This window comes from Macaca thibetana, chromosome 8 (genome assembly GCF_024542745.1).
Source record: "Macaca thibetana thibetana isolate TM-01 chromosome 8, ASM2454274v1, whole genome shotgun sequence".
Taxonomy (NCBI): Eukaryota; Metazoa; Chordata; class Mammalia; order Primates; family Cercopithecidae; genus Macaca; species Macaca thibetana.
The window spans coordinates 135,686,086-135,703,604 of NC_065585.1; the positions used below are offsets into that span (position 1 = coordinate 135,686,086).

A 17,519-nucleotide genomic window follows, 5' to 3' on the forward strand; every position below is an offset into this window, starting at 1 on the left:
TATTCACTCATTTATTGACAAAAAACATGATTATATGTCAGGCGCTGGTCTTGCAACCTAGAAAGATCCTTGTCATCATGGAGCTTGTATGCTGGTAAGGAATGACAGAAAATAAACATAATAAATAAGTAAATTGTATGTGGCTTGGGAGGTTCATTTCAATAGGCTTGGAACCGGCCTGCACTGCTTTCACTAAAGTACCTGCACTACACAAAATGTATTAATTAGGCAGTGGTGCTTTATAGCCACAGGTCCGGGAAGTCTGGGGACAACTGTGCTGGCCTGTCAACATTGTTTATGATTAGTGAGACGAAGGATTTGCCTGGAGGCTCCGCCAGTGGGGCTGGTTCATATAGGCTCAGGGCCAGCAGTATACAAGAAGATGCTCCACCTTGTGCTCCCTGGTTCTCAGGTACTGTGCAGATTGGACACATTGTTATTTTGGGGTCCTGTGAATCTTCTCTAGCAGCTGTATTCCATCAAACTGCCCACATTACTACAGTGTGTTAGGAGGAGCCAGTCAGCATTGCAGATGAAAAGAGACTCTCATAGTTGGCACAAGTGGGAAGGAATTGCTGGTACAAACAGGGGTGGCAGGATAGGTCTCACAGAGAAAGTAACATCTGTACAAAGCCATAGGGAGGCTGGAAAACGGGTCATGTGTATGGATTTTGGGGGAAGAATGTTCCAGACAGAGGGAACAGATAATGCAATGGCTCTGAAATAGAAACACGATTGGCATGCTTGAGGAACAGCAAGCTGGGCAGGCAGGCGGCAGGCAGGCAGCAGACAGGGTGAGGGGGAGACAGATGCACAGAACCTCCTCAAAGACCCAAAAGAATAAGGCCTCAAGTCAGGTTTAATTTGCAATTACATTTGGAAAAGAGAAGGAAAGGGAAAGTTTTTAGACATGAAAATTAAAGTGGTAAAGTGTATGAGCAGTCATTAATGCTTCAGATTAGGAAAAATTAAAATGATTAGTAATATCCAATACTAGTCAGAGTATTAAGAAATAGCTTGTTTTTTCCTTTTTTTTTTTTGTTTTTGAGAAAGAGCCTTGCTGTTGCCCAGGCTGGAGTGCAGTGGTGCGATCTGGGCTTACTGCAACCTCCACCTCCTGGGTTCAAGTGATTCTCCTGCCTCAGCCTCCTAAGTAGCTGGGATTACAGGTGTGCACCACCAGGTCTGGCTAATTTTTGTATTTTTAGTAGAGATGGGGTTTTGCCATGTTGGCCAGGCTGGTCTCAAACTTGTGGCCTCAACTGATTTGCCTGCCTCGGCCTCCTGAAGTGCTGGGACTACAGGTGTGAGCCACTGTATCTGGCCAAGAAATAGGTCATCTTGTATATGATTGGTGGAACTGTTAAAATCAAAATGTGTATGTATTCTGATCCAGTAATTTTATCTCTAGATATCTGACTTGGAGAAATAAACTCCAATATGTGGCATAAGTAATATACTTAGCAAAAACTGACAGTGACTAAAAGTACATGAATACCGGAAAAGCACAGTCACAATATATAATGCAATACAGAAAACTGAGTAGAGTCAAAGCTACTGACACGAAATGGTCAAAACTATATTGTTAACTGGGGAAGAGAAGACAACTCACCAGACGATACACGTAAGATAGCAGAGCCCCTTCATGTCAAGCATGCATGTGTGTGTACATGTGTGTAATATACTGAAGAAATGCCACCCAGGATACTCATCAAATTGAAAGCTGCTTACTTTGAGGGAGGGCAATCAAAGAGATGTCTGTGTTTACTAAATGTTTTACAATGAAAATATGCACGTACTACTGATGTGTTTTTACAATAAACACTTGATTTTAGCATGTCACAGGGAGTCCAGAGACTGCTGAACACTTTTTCACTTATAATCAGGTAAGACTGAAGGAAGTTTATCCATCACCGCATGGGCAAACTATGGCTTGTCTGAGATGAAATGTAATGGGGAAATATCATTTACTGTTTTCAGGAAATGTTATTCCTCCACAGTTATTTCTCCTCTGGTCTACAGGAAATGTCAAGTTCAGTTTGGAGACAGTCATCAAATCCTCCCTCTGACAGAGACGCTCATGTGAAAACAACCTGGCTGTGACATTTCAGAGTAAACTCTCCTCAGATAAAGAAATCACAATTAGAAATAGAAAGCCGAAAAGGTTTGGTTAAAATGTGAATTCGATCTCAAACGAAAGCAGTATCTTTAACTCTACAGTTCGTCCTCCGTATCTGCAAGTTCCAGATCTATGGATTCAACCAGTCACAATTGGAAATATTCAAAAGAAAAAAAAATTAACACTAATTTAAAAAAATACAGTATAACAACTATTTACAAAGCAATCACATTGTATTAGGTATTTTAAGTAATCCAGAGATTACTTAAAGTACACGGGAGGAGCCAGGTGCAGTGGCTCACGCCTGTAATCCCAATTGGGAGGCTGAGGCAGGAGAATCACTTGGGGCCAGGAGTTTGAGACTAGCTTGGGGAACACAGAAAGACCCCGTCTCTACAAACAATTTTTTCTTCGGTATACAGGAGGATCTGTGTAGGTTACATGCAAATACTATGGCATTTTATATAGGGGACTTGAGCATCAGTGGATTTTGGTATCTGTGGGGGTCCTGGAACTGATCCTCTGTGGATACTGAAGGGCAACTGTATTTGTACGGCAGATTTTCCTCATAAATGACTTTGCACACTTGGATGTACGTCCATCAGACTTTTGAGATTTTTCTGGCTAAACAGAATGCAGGTATTTTGACTACAGATATAACACATTTCATTCTGAAGTAATTACCAAAGCACCTAAACGTTTGCTTGTCTCTTGGCACCTTTTAGTTTTCCCATGGCCAACCACAGTCTCTTCCATTTCCTACAAATGCTATGGAAGAAGTCATAGGATAAAATAATCTCTATAATTCACTAAAAAATGCTATGTGAAAAGAATAATATCATCAATAGCATACTTAAGACAACTCTTGAACATATTTCTAGAAGTTTTATTTTCTAAAAATAAAAAATAAAAATGAATAAATTCCTAACTGCCATTATCTACATTGAAATCATGTACTTACTTTTTTTTTAATTAGGCTTGGTAAGTGTTCATTCGTATTAGCTGCAGGGAACAACGATTCATCAATGTGTGCTCCAGCTGTCCTGCATCTGTGTAATTAAATTACGGTAGTCTAATGAGTATTTGTTTCTATTATACATTGACACAGCACTAAATCTGCACATGTATTAGCAATTTAAAAAATCCATACCTAAGTCATTTTAACAGACTTAAAAAAAATAAATACAACAGCAAATACAAAAGTCAGTATAAATCAAACTTCCCCAAATCATCTCTATCTGGTGTTTAAGTATGAGAGAAGCAAGAGGCAGGTAAAGGAAGCACAATTTTTACGCAACAATTTTTGACTTGTAGCATACTTCAAAATTATTAGTGCACAGACTCATAAAGGTATGAGTAAATGCTATCAAATGGATCATTTAATAGTAAACAGGCCATAAAACAGATAATTGAGAGGTAGAAGGGATGTAAAGAAATTGAAGTCAGAGGACATCTCTTTCCTCCAAAATTAGGTTGTCCTTTTTGTTTTTCTGTCCAGACAGCACCACCATCAGCCCCAAGGCCTGGGTGTGCAACCAATGCTCTGCATTGCCAAACCTCCTCCTCCTGCCCCGTGGCCACACCTGCCATTTCTCCTGTCCACCTTCGTATCTCTGGATTCCTGTGACCCTTATCCCTTCTTAGCATTTTGTCACTCAAGTCTAAATAATTATGATTTTCTAAATGATCTCCTGCCCTACTGTTTGTTTCTCCTCTACTAATTCACTCCTACATTACTGAAATATTAATCTTAAATTTCTCCCCAACCCAGATAAAAACCTTCTGTCACTCCCATGTTTAGAGCATATTCTCACTCATTCGCTCTTTAAGTGTTTTTATAATAAGGCCTCTATTCACCTCTCCAACTATCCCTCACAGGCCTATCACTGTTCAACATCTAACACACAGTTATTTGAAAAAATAAAGTATACTGCAATAAAAAAACACATATCCATATTGATACAGAAATTTCTACAAAATATATTAGGAATGAAGGAAGTTTCAGAAATATGTGCCTCTATATGGTACAGTATGGTCTATGCAGTGTGGTAAGTAACACTAGGGTAGTGAATCTCACCCTGGCGTCCCTGACCCCCTTCTGAGGGTGTGCAGAGTCAATACTATCTTTATAACAACACTAACACATGATTTTCTTTTCCTGTCTCGCGTTATTTCCTCAATATACGATGCAGTGGAGTTTTCAGAAGCAAAATGACATGTGCTATCCCAATACACTGAATGCAGAGGCAGATATGAGAAGGCAACTGTCTTCTAATAAGCCAGGCATCAGAGAAATCTGCAAAAATGTACAAGTTTAAAAAAGAATACAGTGTAGTAATTGTAACCAGAGAAGTACAACCGGCAGAAAAGCAGCAAAAAGTTTCAAAACGAGTATGGTTCAGAGAAAGCTTCAGGTCAGAGACCATCACCAGACTCAACTCTGACAAGGAGGCAGATGTGGGAGGGCACAGATCTTCCACCCGGAAGCAGAGCACAGCCTCAAGCACAGTGCAGCAAAGAGCACGACATTTTTGGGAAAACATACGCCATTTGTATGACTGAGTGAATGAATGCAAGTTAGGAGACCAGCAACAAAAAAAGAATTTATGTGATTCCAAGGGTTGTACTGTCTAAGCTAATGAGCTTGGACCCTGTCCTGTGGGCTCTGGGGTATGAGGACAGGTGTGAGGGAGGGGTCGTGGGCAGGTCACCGGTCCAGGACGAGGAGGCCAGTCAGGGACTACTGCAATAAGTGAGGCAGGAGACGCTAAAGATTCAGTAAAGGCAGTTGGGGACTAAGATGAGGAGGGGGAATCCTTAACTGAATAATATTTAGACAATAAAAATGGAAGGTTTTTGACCTCTGGTTAAATCTGGTGGTCTGAGCACATGCTTTTCTCTTGACCCCCAAAACCCCAATAAAATGACAGTAAAGGAAAACAAAAAGACATAAACCAACAAAAATAAAGAGTAGATAAGAGCTGTCTGGGGAACAGTAATCAAACAAATAAAAAAAGGGAAACCCAAGCCTGGCAGCTGGGGTGGGGAGGAGTCCATCTGGAGCTCAGAACCCGGAGCTCAGAACCGCTCAAGGGCAGGAGGCACAGGTGAAGCCAGAGCACTCGGGTGGGGCAGGGGGCAGAGGACAGCAGGCAAAGGGCAGAGGGTGGAGGGTGGAAGGCTGAAAAGAGGCAGCAACTCTCCTTGCCCGTGCCCACTCACTGCCACCCAGTGCCCAATGGGGGCACTGGGACCATGTTCAGATAACTGGAGCCTGAGAAGCTCTGGACTCAAAGGACACCAAGCTCAGGGAAAACAAAAAGTTTTCCATGAAAGGAAATATATTCATGGTTCACTCTGAGATTCAGCCTAACACACAGCTTCCACAGTCATAATGATGTAAACATAAACTACTGATTTAACCAAAATGTATCATGTACACTGCCATCAAGAGTGGAAAGAGCCTGCACATGAATGTGTCCATGCAAACAGCAGATGCGCGTAGGTGGGAGTGGGATGCCCTTGGAGGGGCCGATTAAAAACGAAATTCTCACTTCCCTATCAGAAAGTCACTAGATAATATCTGAAACTGAAAAACCAAAACAGCAATACAGCCACAGTATTTAGAAATATGGAGGTCACTGAACAGCTTATCTGCAGAAGCAGCCACATGTGTGAAAGGAGCTGCCTCTGGGGAACAGGAATTGAGGGTGAAAAGGGTCAAGAAAGGGACCGTTGTTTTTCATGATAAGCCTTGTAATACTGGTTCTTCGTGTGTGTGTGGGCGCGCGCGTGTGTGCATACAATGGAACATGATTCCACCATAAAAAGAAATGCAATTCTTCGGAGTCTCGCTCTGCCGCCCAGGCTGGAGTGCAGTGGCCGGATCTCAGCTCACTGCAAGCTCCGCCCCCGGGTTCCCGCCATTCTCCTGCCTCAGCCTCCCGAGGAGCTGGGACTACAGACGCCCGCCACCGCGCCCGGCTCGTTTTTTGTATTTTTAGTAGAGACGGGGTTTCACCGTGTTAGCCAGGATGGTCTCGATCTCCTAACCTCGTGATCCGCCCGTCTCGGCCTCCCAAAGTGCTGGGATTACAGGCTTGAGCCACCGCGCCCGGCTAAAGAAATGCAATTCTAATACAGATGACAACATGATGAACCTTGAAAACATTATGCTAAGAGAAAGAAGCCAGACACGAAGGCTGTATATTATATGATTCCGCTTATGTGAAATATCCAGAAAAGGAAAATCCACAGAGAAAGAAAATCCACAGGGAAAGAAAGTAGACTAGTGGCTGCCTTGGCTGGCGGGAGAATGGGGAATAGGGCTAAGGGGTACAAGGTTTCATTTTGAGGTGATGAAAATGTTTTAAAATTGTGGTGACGGTTGCACAACTCTGTGAATACAGTCATATGCCGCATAACAACCTTTTGGTCAATGAGAGACCACATACACAACAGTGATCACATAAGGTTATAATGGAGCTGAAAAATTCCTATCGCCTAGTGACATACTGATGTTCCTAACCCCGTGTAGGCCCAGGCTAATGTGTGGCTTTGTGTCCTAGTTTTTTTTTTTAAGTTTAAAAGTAAAAATTAAAATTAAAAAATAGAAAAAGCTGATAAAGCTGTAAGGTATTTTTATACTGCTGTACAATGTATTTTAAGGTGTTATTACAAAAGAGTAAAAAAATTTAAAAAATTACAGTTTATCATGTAAAAAAGCTATAGTAAGGCCAAATTAAAAAAAAAAAAAATACAGCATAGGCAAGGTGCGGTGGCTCACAACTGTAATCCCAACACTTTGGGAGGCCAAGGCGGGAGGGTCAGGAGTTCAAGGCCATCCTGGCTAACATGGTGAAACCCATTCTCTACTAAAAATGCAAAAATTAGCCGGGCGTGGTGGCGTGCGCCTATGATCCCAGCTACTCAGGAGGATGAGTCAGGAGAATCGCCAGGAGGCGGAGGCTGCAGTGACCCAAGATCACGCCACTGAACTCCATTCTGGGCAACAGAGTGAGACTCCATTTCAAAAAAAAAATACAGTATAATAACTATTTACATAGCACTCATATTGTATTAGGTATTATAAATTACCTAGCGGTTTTTCCCCCCCTACCACACATAATAGAGAGATAGGTTACATACTTATGGGAGGAGCCAGGTGCAATAGCTCCTGTGTGCAATCCCGACATTTTGGGAGGCAGAGGTGGGAGGACCGTTTGAGGTCAGGAGTTGGAGACTAGCTGGGGCAATGTAGCAAGACTGCCATCTCTACAAAAATAAATAAATAAATAAATAATTAGCCAGTCATAGTGGCACACACCTGTAGTCCCAGCTCCTCAGGAAGCTGAGGCAGGAGGATTGCTTGAGCCTAGGAGGTTGAGGCTACCGTGAGCCATAATTGTGCCACTGCACTCCAGCCTGGGAGACAAAGCAAGACCTTGTCTCTAAAAAAAGTTATAGTATCAGTTAATACAGTTGCTCCAAAAAATATACATCCAGTGTAACCTAAGTGTATGACAAGTATAAAGTCCATAGTAGTGTACAGTAGTAATGCCCTAGTCCTTCACATTCGCTCACCACTCACTCAACGACCCAATCACAGCAATTTCCAGTCTAGCAAGCTACATCCATAGTAAACGCCCTATATAGGTGTACCATATTTTATCTTTTATACCATATTTTTACTGTACCTTCTCTATGTTTAAATATTTCAGAGACACAAATACTTACCACTGTCTTACAAATGCACATGCTGTAGAGGTTTGTGCCTAGGAGCAATAGGTTGTGCCACAGAGCCTGGGTGTGCAGTAGCTATGTCATGCAGGTGTGTGTAAACACACACTATGATGTCTGCACAACAAAATCACCTACCTATTCATTTCTCAGAAGGCATCCCTGTCGTTAAGCAATACCTAACTGTATATTTAAAACCACTGAATTGTACACTTCAATTGGGCAAATTGTGTAGCATGCGAATTAGATCTTTAAAACAATGTTGGAAAAAAAGAAAAAACATGACATACCACTACACATCCGCTCGAATGGCTAAAATTCAAAAGGTGGATAAATTACAAGTATTGGTGAAGACGTGGAGCGAATGGAACCCTCACACTGCTGGTGGGAATATACAGTGCCATTACCGCCTTGGAAAAGTTTGGGTAATGACCCAAGAGAAATGAAAGCATACAAAGACACAAACGTAAATGTCCATTGTAGCTTTATTCATAATAACCTAAAATGGAAAACTAGCCCAATCTCCATCAACTGGTGGCACCGTGCTACATGCTACATGCCTGCAATAGAATACTACTCAGCTATAAAAGAAAATGAAACCACTGCTATACACAACATGGACAAATAGCAAAAACATCACCTTCGGTGAAAGAAGTCTGGCACAAAATAGTACACACTGGATGATTCCACTGATCTAAAGCCACAGAACTGGTGACACTAATCTTGAATGACAGAAACCAAATCTGTGGCTGCCCTGGGGTGGGAGGAGAGGGCAGGGAGGCCGACAGCAAAGGGACACGAGGGAGATTTGGGGGTGATGAAAAGGCTCTATATTTTGGTTGTGGTGGTGACACAGGTATACACATTTGCCAAAACTCCGTGAATGTACACTTAAAATGGGCCCATTTTATTTTATGTAAATGTTTTTATAAAGCTGATTTTTAAAAACCAACTATCTGAGCCTACAATAATGGGGTAAGCAGAATGCTGTATCTAATAGAAGTGATGGGAAAGGGAGGCAGGGTGGAAGAGAACGAGGAAGGAAATGTTTTTGAGGTGTGCTTCTTTTTAAAAAGTCCCCTTAATTACCAATTTTAAGCATGAGAAGTTTTTAGCAGCCTCTTCTTAAGCAAAATGTCACTGATTTACCACTATTATGAGTAAGGGAACAGCAAAAGGGGGCTGGCTGAGATGCATCTGGATGAAAGATGTGAAGGAGACCCTAGATAACCGTGTTATCAAATACACAGTATTAAAATCACCACCATCATCAGAACAAAGGTCAGCCAGCTCATGAGAAGCCTCAAACCAACCGTGCTGGAAAATCCACTACCATTGCCTCCTATTGCACAACATAGAAAACCGAGGAGTACAGAAGATCATTTGCCAAAGTTTACAAAACCAGTAAGTATCCTTTAAGTTAGCAGTTTAAGGAAGGGCTTGATTCAACCCAGTAAAATGAGTGCCTGGCATAGGTTATACAGTTGTGGGAGGTGTGTTCTGTTGCCTTTGAGGTAAGCTTCCCAACTGCATATCCTTTAGAGTGATAAGATGTAAGGTGCACCGAGATGCTCTCCCTGAATTTCATCCACCTGAGTGTAACTATCATCACTCACTATGAAGCAGTAAGTGGCACTTACTGCGGGTAATGCCATTCTGCATGCCAACAGCTATGCTTTAGCACATGTGGTAACACACTAAAGCTGCTACACTGAAACTCACATTTACCAGGGGTCCAACCAAAATCTACTGAACAGACAAAAAAACCTTCCAATTAGATTTCTATTTTTCTTCAGAAATGTAAAATGCCTACCATCTAGTGGTCAAAACGAAAAGTGTTTCAAGAGATGCCTCTAAACAGAGAAGCAACTATTTGACCTGCTGCTGCCTCAGAGCCAGCAGAAATCAAAGCAGCAACGTTCTCCTCGGGAAGCTCTGCTCTGAAGAGCTTGTTCTCCCCAGAGAACCAATTCACTCCAGCACTTCCCACAGCACACCTGCTAGATGGGCCAGGAACCACCGACTCCCATTCCACCCTTAGGACGACCCCTTGTCTTCACTTGGGCCAATCCTGCAGCCTTTTTACCACTCTTGTGCCAAACTGCCCAGCACCAGTATCTTATTCTCTAGGCCCAGTCAATAAGTCAATTCAGGAAAAGTACTTTAATCTTTTATGTAGACGGCACTGTGTTAGTGAGGCAAAAAAGTGAATCATATCTTTTTGAAGATTCCAGCCGCCAAGCACACAATCCCTCATGTGTGTCCCTGCCGCACAAGGAAGAAAACAGGAGACTCAGAGAAGTCGGCACAATAGTGCTCTGCGGGCAGAGAGAACACTTCTGTGGTCCAGCACTGGAACAGCAGCAGCAAGTTAACTCAGGAGCTGCTGGAGGAACCCAGAGCCCAGCGGTTGAGTAATTCGCCCAGTCCTAAATGGCTACATCCACTGTTACACACTGATGTGACATCAGGAGGACACATCAGACCGTCCCAAACTGAGGGACGTTCCTATCACTGGTCAGTGACCTTCAACAGTGTCAAAGTCACAGAAGCCAGTGAAAGACTAAGGAATGGCTGCAGGGTGAGAAGGCTGAGGAGGTGAGAAGTGGAGCTGGCCGCCGGTAGGACAGAATGGAGTCTGAGGATTCTGGGAGGAAGGGAGCCGTGGTAAGCCCCTAATGTCGGCTTGTGTTGTGCTTATGTGGGAATATGTCCTTGTTTCTAGCAAACACTAAATGCAGGGGGTGATGGCCTTCAGTCAGCAACCAACTCTCAGCCTAGCAAGGACAAAGCCTGTGAGCCATATTCCCAACCTAGCTGTTAGTTTGCAATTGTTTAAAAATGATAAACTTTCTTCAACAGAACTTAGAGTGGGGGCCAAGCTGACCTTTATTTCACCTTTATTTACTCTTCCTTTAAGGTAAAAATTTCTACGTCCAAAGGAAATGTCAGAATGTTATCAATTGTCATCTGATCTTAAAATGAACACTCCCAGAAGGAACCTAAGAGAATGGGATTCTAGTGACACCTAGTGACCTTACGAAGTTAATGTTCACATTTTCAGTGGAAACCATGAGCTACTGCATTGGAAAGGCAGGCAGGCAGTTCACCAAGAAAGAACAGACGTGACATAAAACATGCAGGTCAGTTTGGCTCTTATCTCCATGTTCTGTTGAAGAAAATTCAAGCTCACTAAAAATCAGAGAAATGCAAATAAAAACAGTATTACTTTTCTTCTACTAATTAGAAAACGTTAAAAGAACTGATAACTCACAATCTAAGAAAAGGTATTGGGAAACAGGTATTCTTCGATAACTCCAGAAAGAATGGAAACCAGTACACTCCTTCCAGAAGGTAATTTGGCAGCATCTATCGTATTTAAATATGTAAACTCTCCGAACTGAACAGCCCACTTTTGGGATTTAAATCTATGGAAAGATTTATCATCTGCAAAAAGGTAATATATACAGAAGCTCGATGCTCTAATATTTCTAATTGAAAATAAAAGAACTAAGAAATGAAAAACTTCAATCATCAATAGGACACTGGTTACATAAATTACTGGACAGCTACTACAAAAGATTCTTATATATATAAAGTGGGACGTATCTGCATGTACAGACAGGAAAAGAATGTCCTGTAATAAAAAGTTAACTAAAGAAGTATATAGGTTGGGCGCAGTGGCTCATGCCTGTAATCCCAGCACTTTGGGAGGCCGAGGCGGGCAGATCACGAGGTCAGGAGATCGAGGCCATCCTGGCTAACCCAGTGGAAACCCATCTCTACTAAAAACACAAAAAATTAGCTGGGCGTGGTGGCGGTGCCTGTAGTCCCAGCTACTAGGGAGGCTGAGGCAGGAGAATGGCGTGAACTCGGGAGGCGGAGCTTGCAGTGAGCCGAGATTGCACCACTGCACTCCAGCCTGGGCGACAGAGTGAGACTCTGTCTCAAAAAAAGAAAGAAAGAAAGAAAAGAAAAGAAAAAAAAAAAAATATATATATATATATATAAAAATTAGCCAGGCATGGTGGTGCATATCTATAGCTCCAGCTACTCAGGAGGCTGAGGCAGGAGAATTGCTTAAATCCAGGAGGCGGAGGTTGCAGTGAGCCGAGATCACGCCACTGCACTCCAGTCTGGGCAAGAGAGTGAGACTCAGTCTCCAGGAAAAAAAAAAAAAAAAAAAAAGGTTTGTTTTTGTATAATGAAGTTATAAGCATTATGGAGTCTGCATGAGCCCCTTGAGAAAGAAGCTGGGGTTGGTGTTGGGCAGAAATAGAGAGAGAAAGGGGATAAAGAATGACAGGAGGGGGAGTCAGGGGCTGGGCCAGCAAAGCAGAGCAAGAATCCCTAACTCTCAGAAGAAAACACTATCAGTGATATCAGTGATCACCCCCAATGTAGGATTAGCCAAGAGGGCCTATTTAGGTACAGAAATGCCTACTATTTTAATTTTTGTCCATGCATCTCTATTTACTTCAAGCTTCTAGTAAAGGTCTCCGTTTCCGCACTCTCCCCTCCACATTTCTATTCAACTTTTAAAATGCAGTTTTTTTTCAAGTCATTTTCCCCATATTTTCTCTAGTATCTCTATGCCACTTAACTAAATTTTCCTTTGTTCATAATTTGTTAGAACAAATATTTACTGAGCATCTACTATGAGCCAGATGTATGTTAGATGCTTACTGGAAACACAACCATAAATAAGACAGACGTGTAGCTGCTCTTACAGTCTACATTACAATAGAAAGACCAAATGCATGATTAGATACACAGACAGATAAAGCAGTCAAATGAGCAAAATAAGTTTTAATAGTACACACAGGAAAAAAGGAGTTGAGATAGAGAATAACAAAGAGGGCTTGAACTGTGAACTGGGGACAGAGGAAGCTCTTCTGATAAAGTGACCTTGCAATGCAACATGTATAAAGGAGCTGACTACAAAAGTCGGTTTAGAATCAGGAAGAGGGGGCAGAGTTCTCAGCACAGGCCAAGAACTAAAGGCAGAAAAGAGTGTGGCCTCAGGGACTTGGAAGCCCAGAACATTTGGAAGATGCAAACAAGGGAGAGGGGAGCAGCTGACATTGAAAGGGAAGGGACCATCATGCAGCACACTGGACCTGGGTCAGCAAACTTCTGTAAAGGGGCAAGTAGTGAATGTCTTAGGCTTTGTGGGCCATAAGGTCTCTGCCACAGGATCCAAATCTACAGCTGTAGTACAGAGGCAGCCACTGACTACATCGTCAGATGAACGTGGCTGTGTTCCAATAAAACGGTATTTATGGATACTAAAATTGAATTTTATATAATGTAAATATCATGAAATAGTAAACATTTGAATTTTTCTTCTTGTAACTTAAAAACCATTCTTAGCTCATGGGCCATTAAAAAATAAACAGGATGGCAGGGTGGATTTGGTCGGGGGATGACAGTGTGCCATTCCCTACTATAGACCACTGAATTCTAAGCCATTTTATCAGAAGGATAAAGCTGATTTACGTGTTAAAGTGTTGCAAGTAGTTAGGCATAAGCCCGGCAGGAGAGGGCTCTACCACCCACCAGGAATGTCGCGTGATAGCTCAACAATGATCGCATTGCCCCTCTAAAAGTGATAAATTGGCAGCCAGAGCCAGGGAGAGGCCATTTCCTGACAGTCCACACCTGTTGCACCAAAGTGTTAACTGAATGCAGACGCCAGGGAGAGGCCATTTCCCGGGCATGCACATTGAGACAAAATGGTGGAGAAATGGGAAGAAAACCTCAGATGGGCACCCATTACCACTTCCTAAACAAACTGCCTGCGCTCAGTTCCCGCGCTGTGCGTGCGGGCAGCCCACCCTCAGGGAAGAACTGTGGGAAAGGGCGAGCCTATAAATCCCAGGATCAAGGTTAAACATCAACTGTGACCTCCGTGCCTGCTTGGGACTCTTCCAAGCGTACTTTCCTTTCTTTCTGTTCTGAAGCCTTTTAAATAAACTTCTGCTCCTGCCTGCTCTGACACTTGCTTTGGTCTCTTCCTCTGCCTTATGCCCCTCCGTGGAATTCTTTCTTCTGAGGAGGTAAGAACTGAAGTTGCTACAAACCCATACGGATTTGCTGCCAGTAACTTGGATACCTTCCACCGGTAACAAAAGGGGTTACATTTACTGATGTATAAGAAACAAAATGAAACAGACAGGCAGGAGGCTGCTACAGTAATTGAAGCAAGACATGATAGTTGTCTGGACTGTGAGTAACAGCAGAGATAAAGATCTATGAGAGATCTATTTTGAGATAAAAATCAATAAGCCATTTCAATGGACTCCATAAGAAGACGAGATAGAGAAAACAAGGATGGCTGCCTGATATTGAGTCTTCCCCATTCCCTCCCCGAAAAAAAAGCAGAAAAAAAAAAACTTAAATAAAAGACACATATGACCTACATTCTCACCGATATGGAGATAACAGCGCAAATTCAGATGACCTGTAAGTAGAAAAATAATCCAAATTCCAACACAGTTGCAAGTCTGTGGATGCAGAAAGTCGGGGAGAATAGGCTTACGACTCCATAAAAAGTAGCACAGCCTGGAGGACTTACACGAAGCACAGGTAACAGAAGTCTCAGAAAGAGGACGCCCAGCACAACTGCCACAACGCAGAACCCATGCAGCTCACAGTACCCGCTCCAGGGAAGGGGCCTGAAATGGAGCAAGACTAGGACAGGCAGACCCTGAAAAGCATCAGTTCTGGGGGGAGTAGCAGCCCTTGCACCAACGGCAGTGAAAAAAAGAAGAAACTAAGAGAAAAGCATTTAAGGATCCTACAGAAACAAAAGGCAAACGAGATACACGAGCCCCTCTCTTCTCCCTCCATCACAAGCATCACCTATAAAAGAAACTATGCAAGACAGCAGAACTGACAGAAGAGGATGCTCTAGCCACATACCCAGCCTATACAATGAATGGAAATAGACAGAAAAGACTACATCCATTTAAAAAATCTCTTTTAAAAAAACAAAGAAAAAGCAAATCATTTCAGCTGAGGAAAATCCATCACACCCCCTAAAATAAAAGCAAACACAAAACTGAAGAATATAACAAAACCCTTGAACTTGAATCAAATATTGTCAGCTGGGTGCAGTAGCTCACACCAGTAATCCCAGCACTTTGAGAGGCTGGAGTGAGTGGATCACTTGAGCCCAGCCTGGGCTACATAGTGAGATCCCATCTCTATAAAAAAAATTCTTTAAGGCCGGGCGTGGTGGCTCACGCCTATAATCCCAGCACTTTGGGAGGCCAAGGCAGGTGGATCATGAGGTCAGGAGATCAAGACCATCCCGGCTAACACAGTAAAACCCCATCTCTACTAAAAATACAAAAAAAAAAACATTAGCCGGTCATGGTGGTGGGCACCTGTAGTTCCAGCTACTCGGGAGGCTGAAGCAGGAGAATGGCATGAACCCGGGAGGCGGAGCTTGCAGTGAGCCGAGATTATGCCACTGCACTAGACCACAGAGCGAGACTCCATCTCAAAAAGAAAAAAGAAAAAAAAAATTTTAATGGCTGGGCATGGTGGCACATGTCTACAGTCCCAGTCACTTGGGAAGGCTGGGGTGAGAGGACTGATTGAGCCTTAGAGGTCTAGGCTGCAGTGAGCTGCAACTGAGTCACTGCATTCTAGCCTGGGCAACAGAGCAAGACCCTGTCTCCAAAAACCCAAAAACAGAGCAAGGCCCTGTCTTCAAAAAAACAAAAACAAATACTGTCAAATGAGTATTTGGGGTAAAAATGTGTGTGTGTGTGTGTGTGTGTGTCTGTGTCAGTGTGTGTGTGTCTGTATAAAAATATATATGTGTGTGTGTGTATATATATAAAAGGGTCAAAGTCAAAGTGGCTGAAATAAAAGATAGCTAAGCAGGCCCAATGTAAACATTATTGGAGTCCCAGAAGAAAAGCAAAACAATGAAACAGAATATTTGAATCTATAATCCAAGAAACTTTTGCAGAAATATAGACCTGAATCTGTTGAAAAGGCCAAGCCAGAACTGGAATGATCAATCCAAAACATATTACAGTAAAGCTATGAGTCTTAAAAAAAAAAATCCTGGCCAGGCACTGTGGCTCACGCCTATAATCCCAGTACTTTGGGAGGCTGAGGTGGGCAGATCACGAGGTCAGAAGATCGAGACCATCCTGGCCAACATGGTGAAACCCCGTCTCCACTAAAAATACAAAAATTAGCTGGGCGTGGTGGCACGTGCCTGTGATCCCAGCTACTCGGGAGGCTGAGGCAGGAGAATCGCTGAACCAGGGAGTCGGAGGTTGCAGAGAGCACAGATCGCGACACTGCACTCCAGCCTGGCAACAGAGCAAGACTCTGCCTCAAAAAAATAAAAAATAAAATAAAATAAAAAATATCCTTAAGGAGTCTCCAGGCAAAAAGATCAAATAATTTTGAAGGGAAGAAGAATTAGACTGGCATCAGATGCTTCAAAAATAACATACTCCGTTCCATTTCTGTTTATTCCTAACAAACCAACATACAAATATAGGTGAACTATAAGCTATACGTCCTGGAAATACAGGAAAAATAAAACAAACCAATGATGTGAGAGCTTTGAAAGCTGGAGGGAAAAAAAAGAAAAAGAAAGAAGAGACAAATTTTAAAAGGAAGCAAAAGACTCTGGGCATCACCACATTTTCTGTCTGTCCCCTAAAGGCAGCCACAGTCTCTGTGGGAGGTGGTGTGGCGCAGCAGGCACTCAAGCAGAAGCTCCGGCCTCCTTTCTCGCTGAAGAGACCAGACGAAGGAGACTGGGCACCTACGGCCACCAGAGAAATGAGGTAAGGACTCAGGAAGTAAGAGAACCAGAGGAGAAACTCCAAGTTCTGAGTATGGAAGTTCAAGTCTCTGGCTGACCCCTGAACAACATGTGTTTGAGGCAAACAAATCAGCTTGCACCTGAGGCTCAACGAGCCCATCTAAGCAACTGCCCACATAATGACAGTGTGCATTTAACTTTAATGACAAGTCAACTGCTTGCTAAAACAAAAACGTCATGCTCTTTGCGACAATACAAAAGAATCCAGAGTCTACACAGTATTTACAATGTGCAAAATACAAGCTCAAATTATTTGCCATACGAAGAGCCAGAAAAATGTGACACACTATCAAAGAGAAACAAAAACAAAACAGATGGCAACCTCAAAATTATCAGACAAGGTCATTAAGACGACTAGTTATAACTATACTCATCGAGGTAATAGAAAATACATTCATAACAAAAGGCAGGAAAAGCAAAGATGAGAAATCTCACATGAAAACGAAATTTTAAAAATGTATACAAAAACCAAGTAGACGAAAAACAATCAAAAATATCTGAAATAAAGGTACTAAGTAGCAGAATGGATTTGATGGAGAAAAACATCAATGAACTTGAAAACAAATCAATCTGGGAAGAAAAAAAAATGACAACAATAATGAACAAGAAGGAGAGCACTATGGACAAATGCAAACATTTAAAAGGTATATTATGTAGAAAGGATTGGCAAACTACCTGGCTTACTGCCAGACTTGTAAGTAAAGTTTGCTGTCACACAGACACAGGCATTTGTTTACTTATTTTCTGTTACTCCTTTCACACCACAAGAAAGCTGAGCTGTTGAGACCACATGGCCCGCAA

General features: G+C 42.4%; 1 protein-coding gene across 1 annotated transcript in view; it reads right to left on the minus strand.

The window, feature by feature from the left end:
• MCPH1 (microcephalin 1) overlaps window positions 1–17,519 on the minus strand; it is a 111,501-nt gene that overhangs the window by 83,260 nt on the left and 10,722 nt on the right. Inside the window, exon 4 of the mRNA XM_050801080.1 lies at window positions 3,081–3,168. Within this exon, the coding sequence (XP_050657037.1) occupies window positions 3,081–3,168 (88 nt within the window). The remainder of the gene's footprint in view (window positions 1–3,080; window positions 3,169–17,519) is intronic.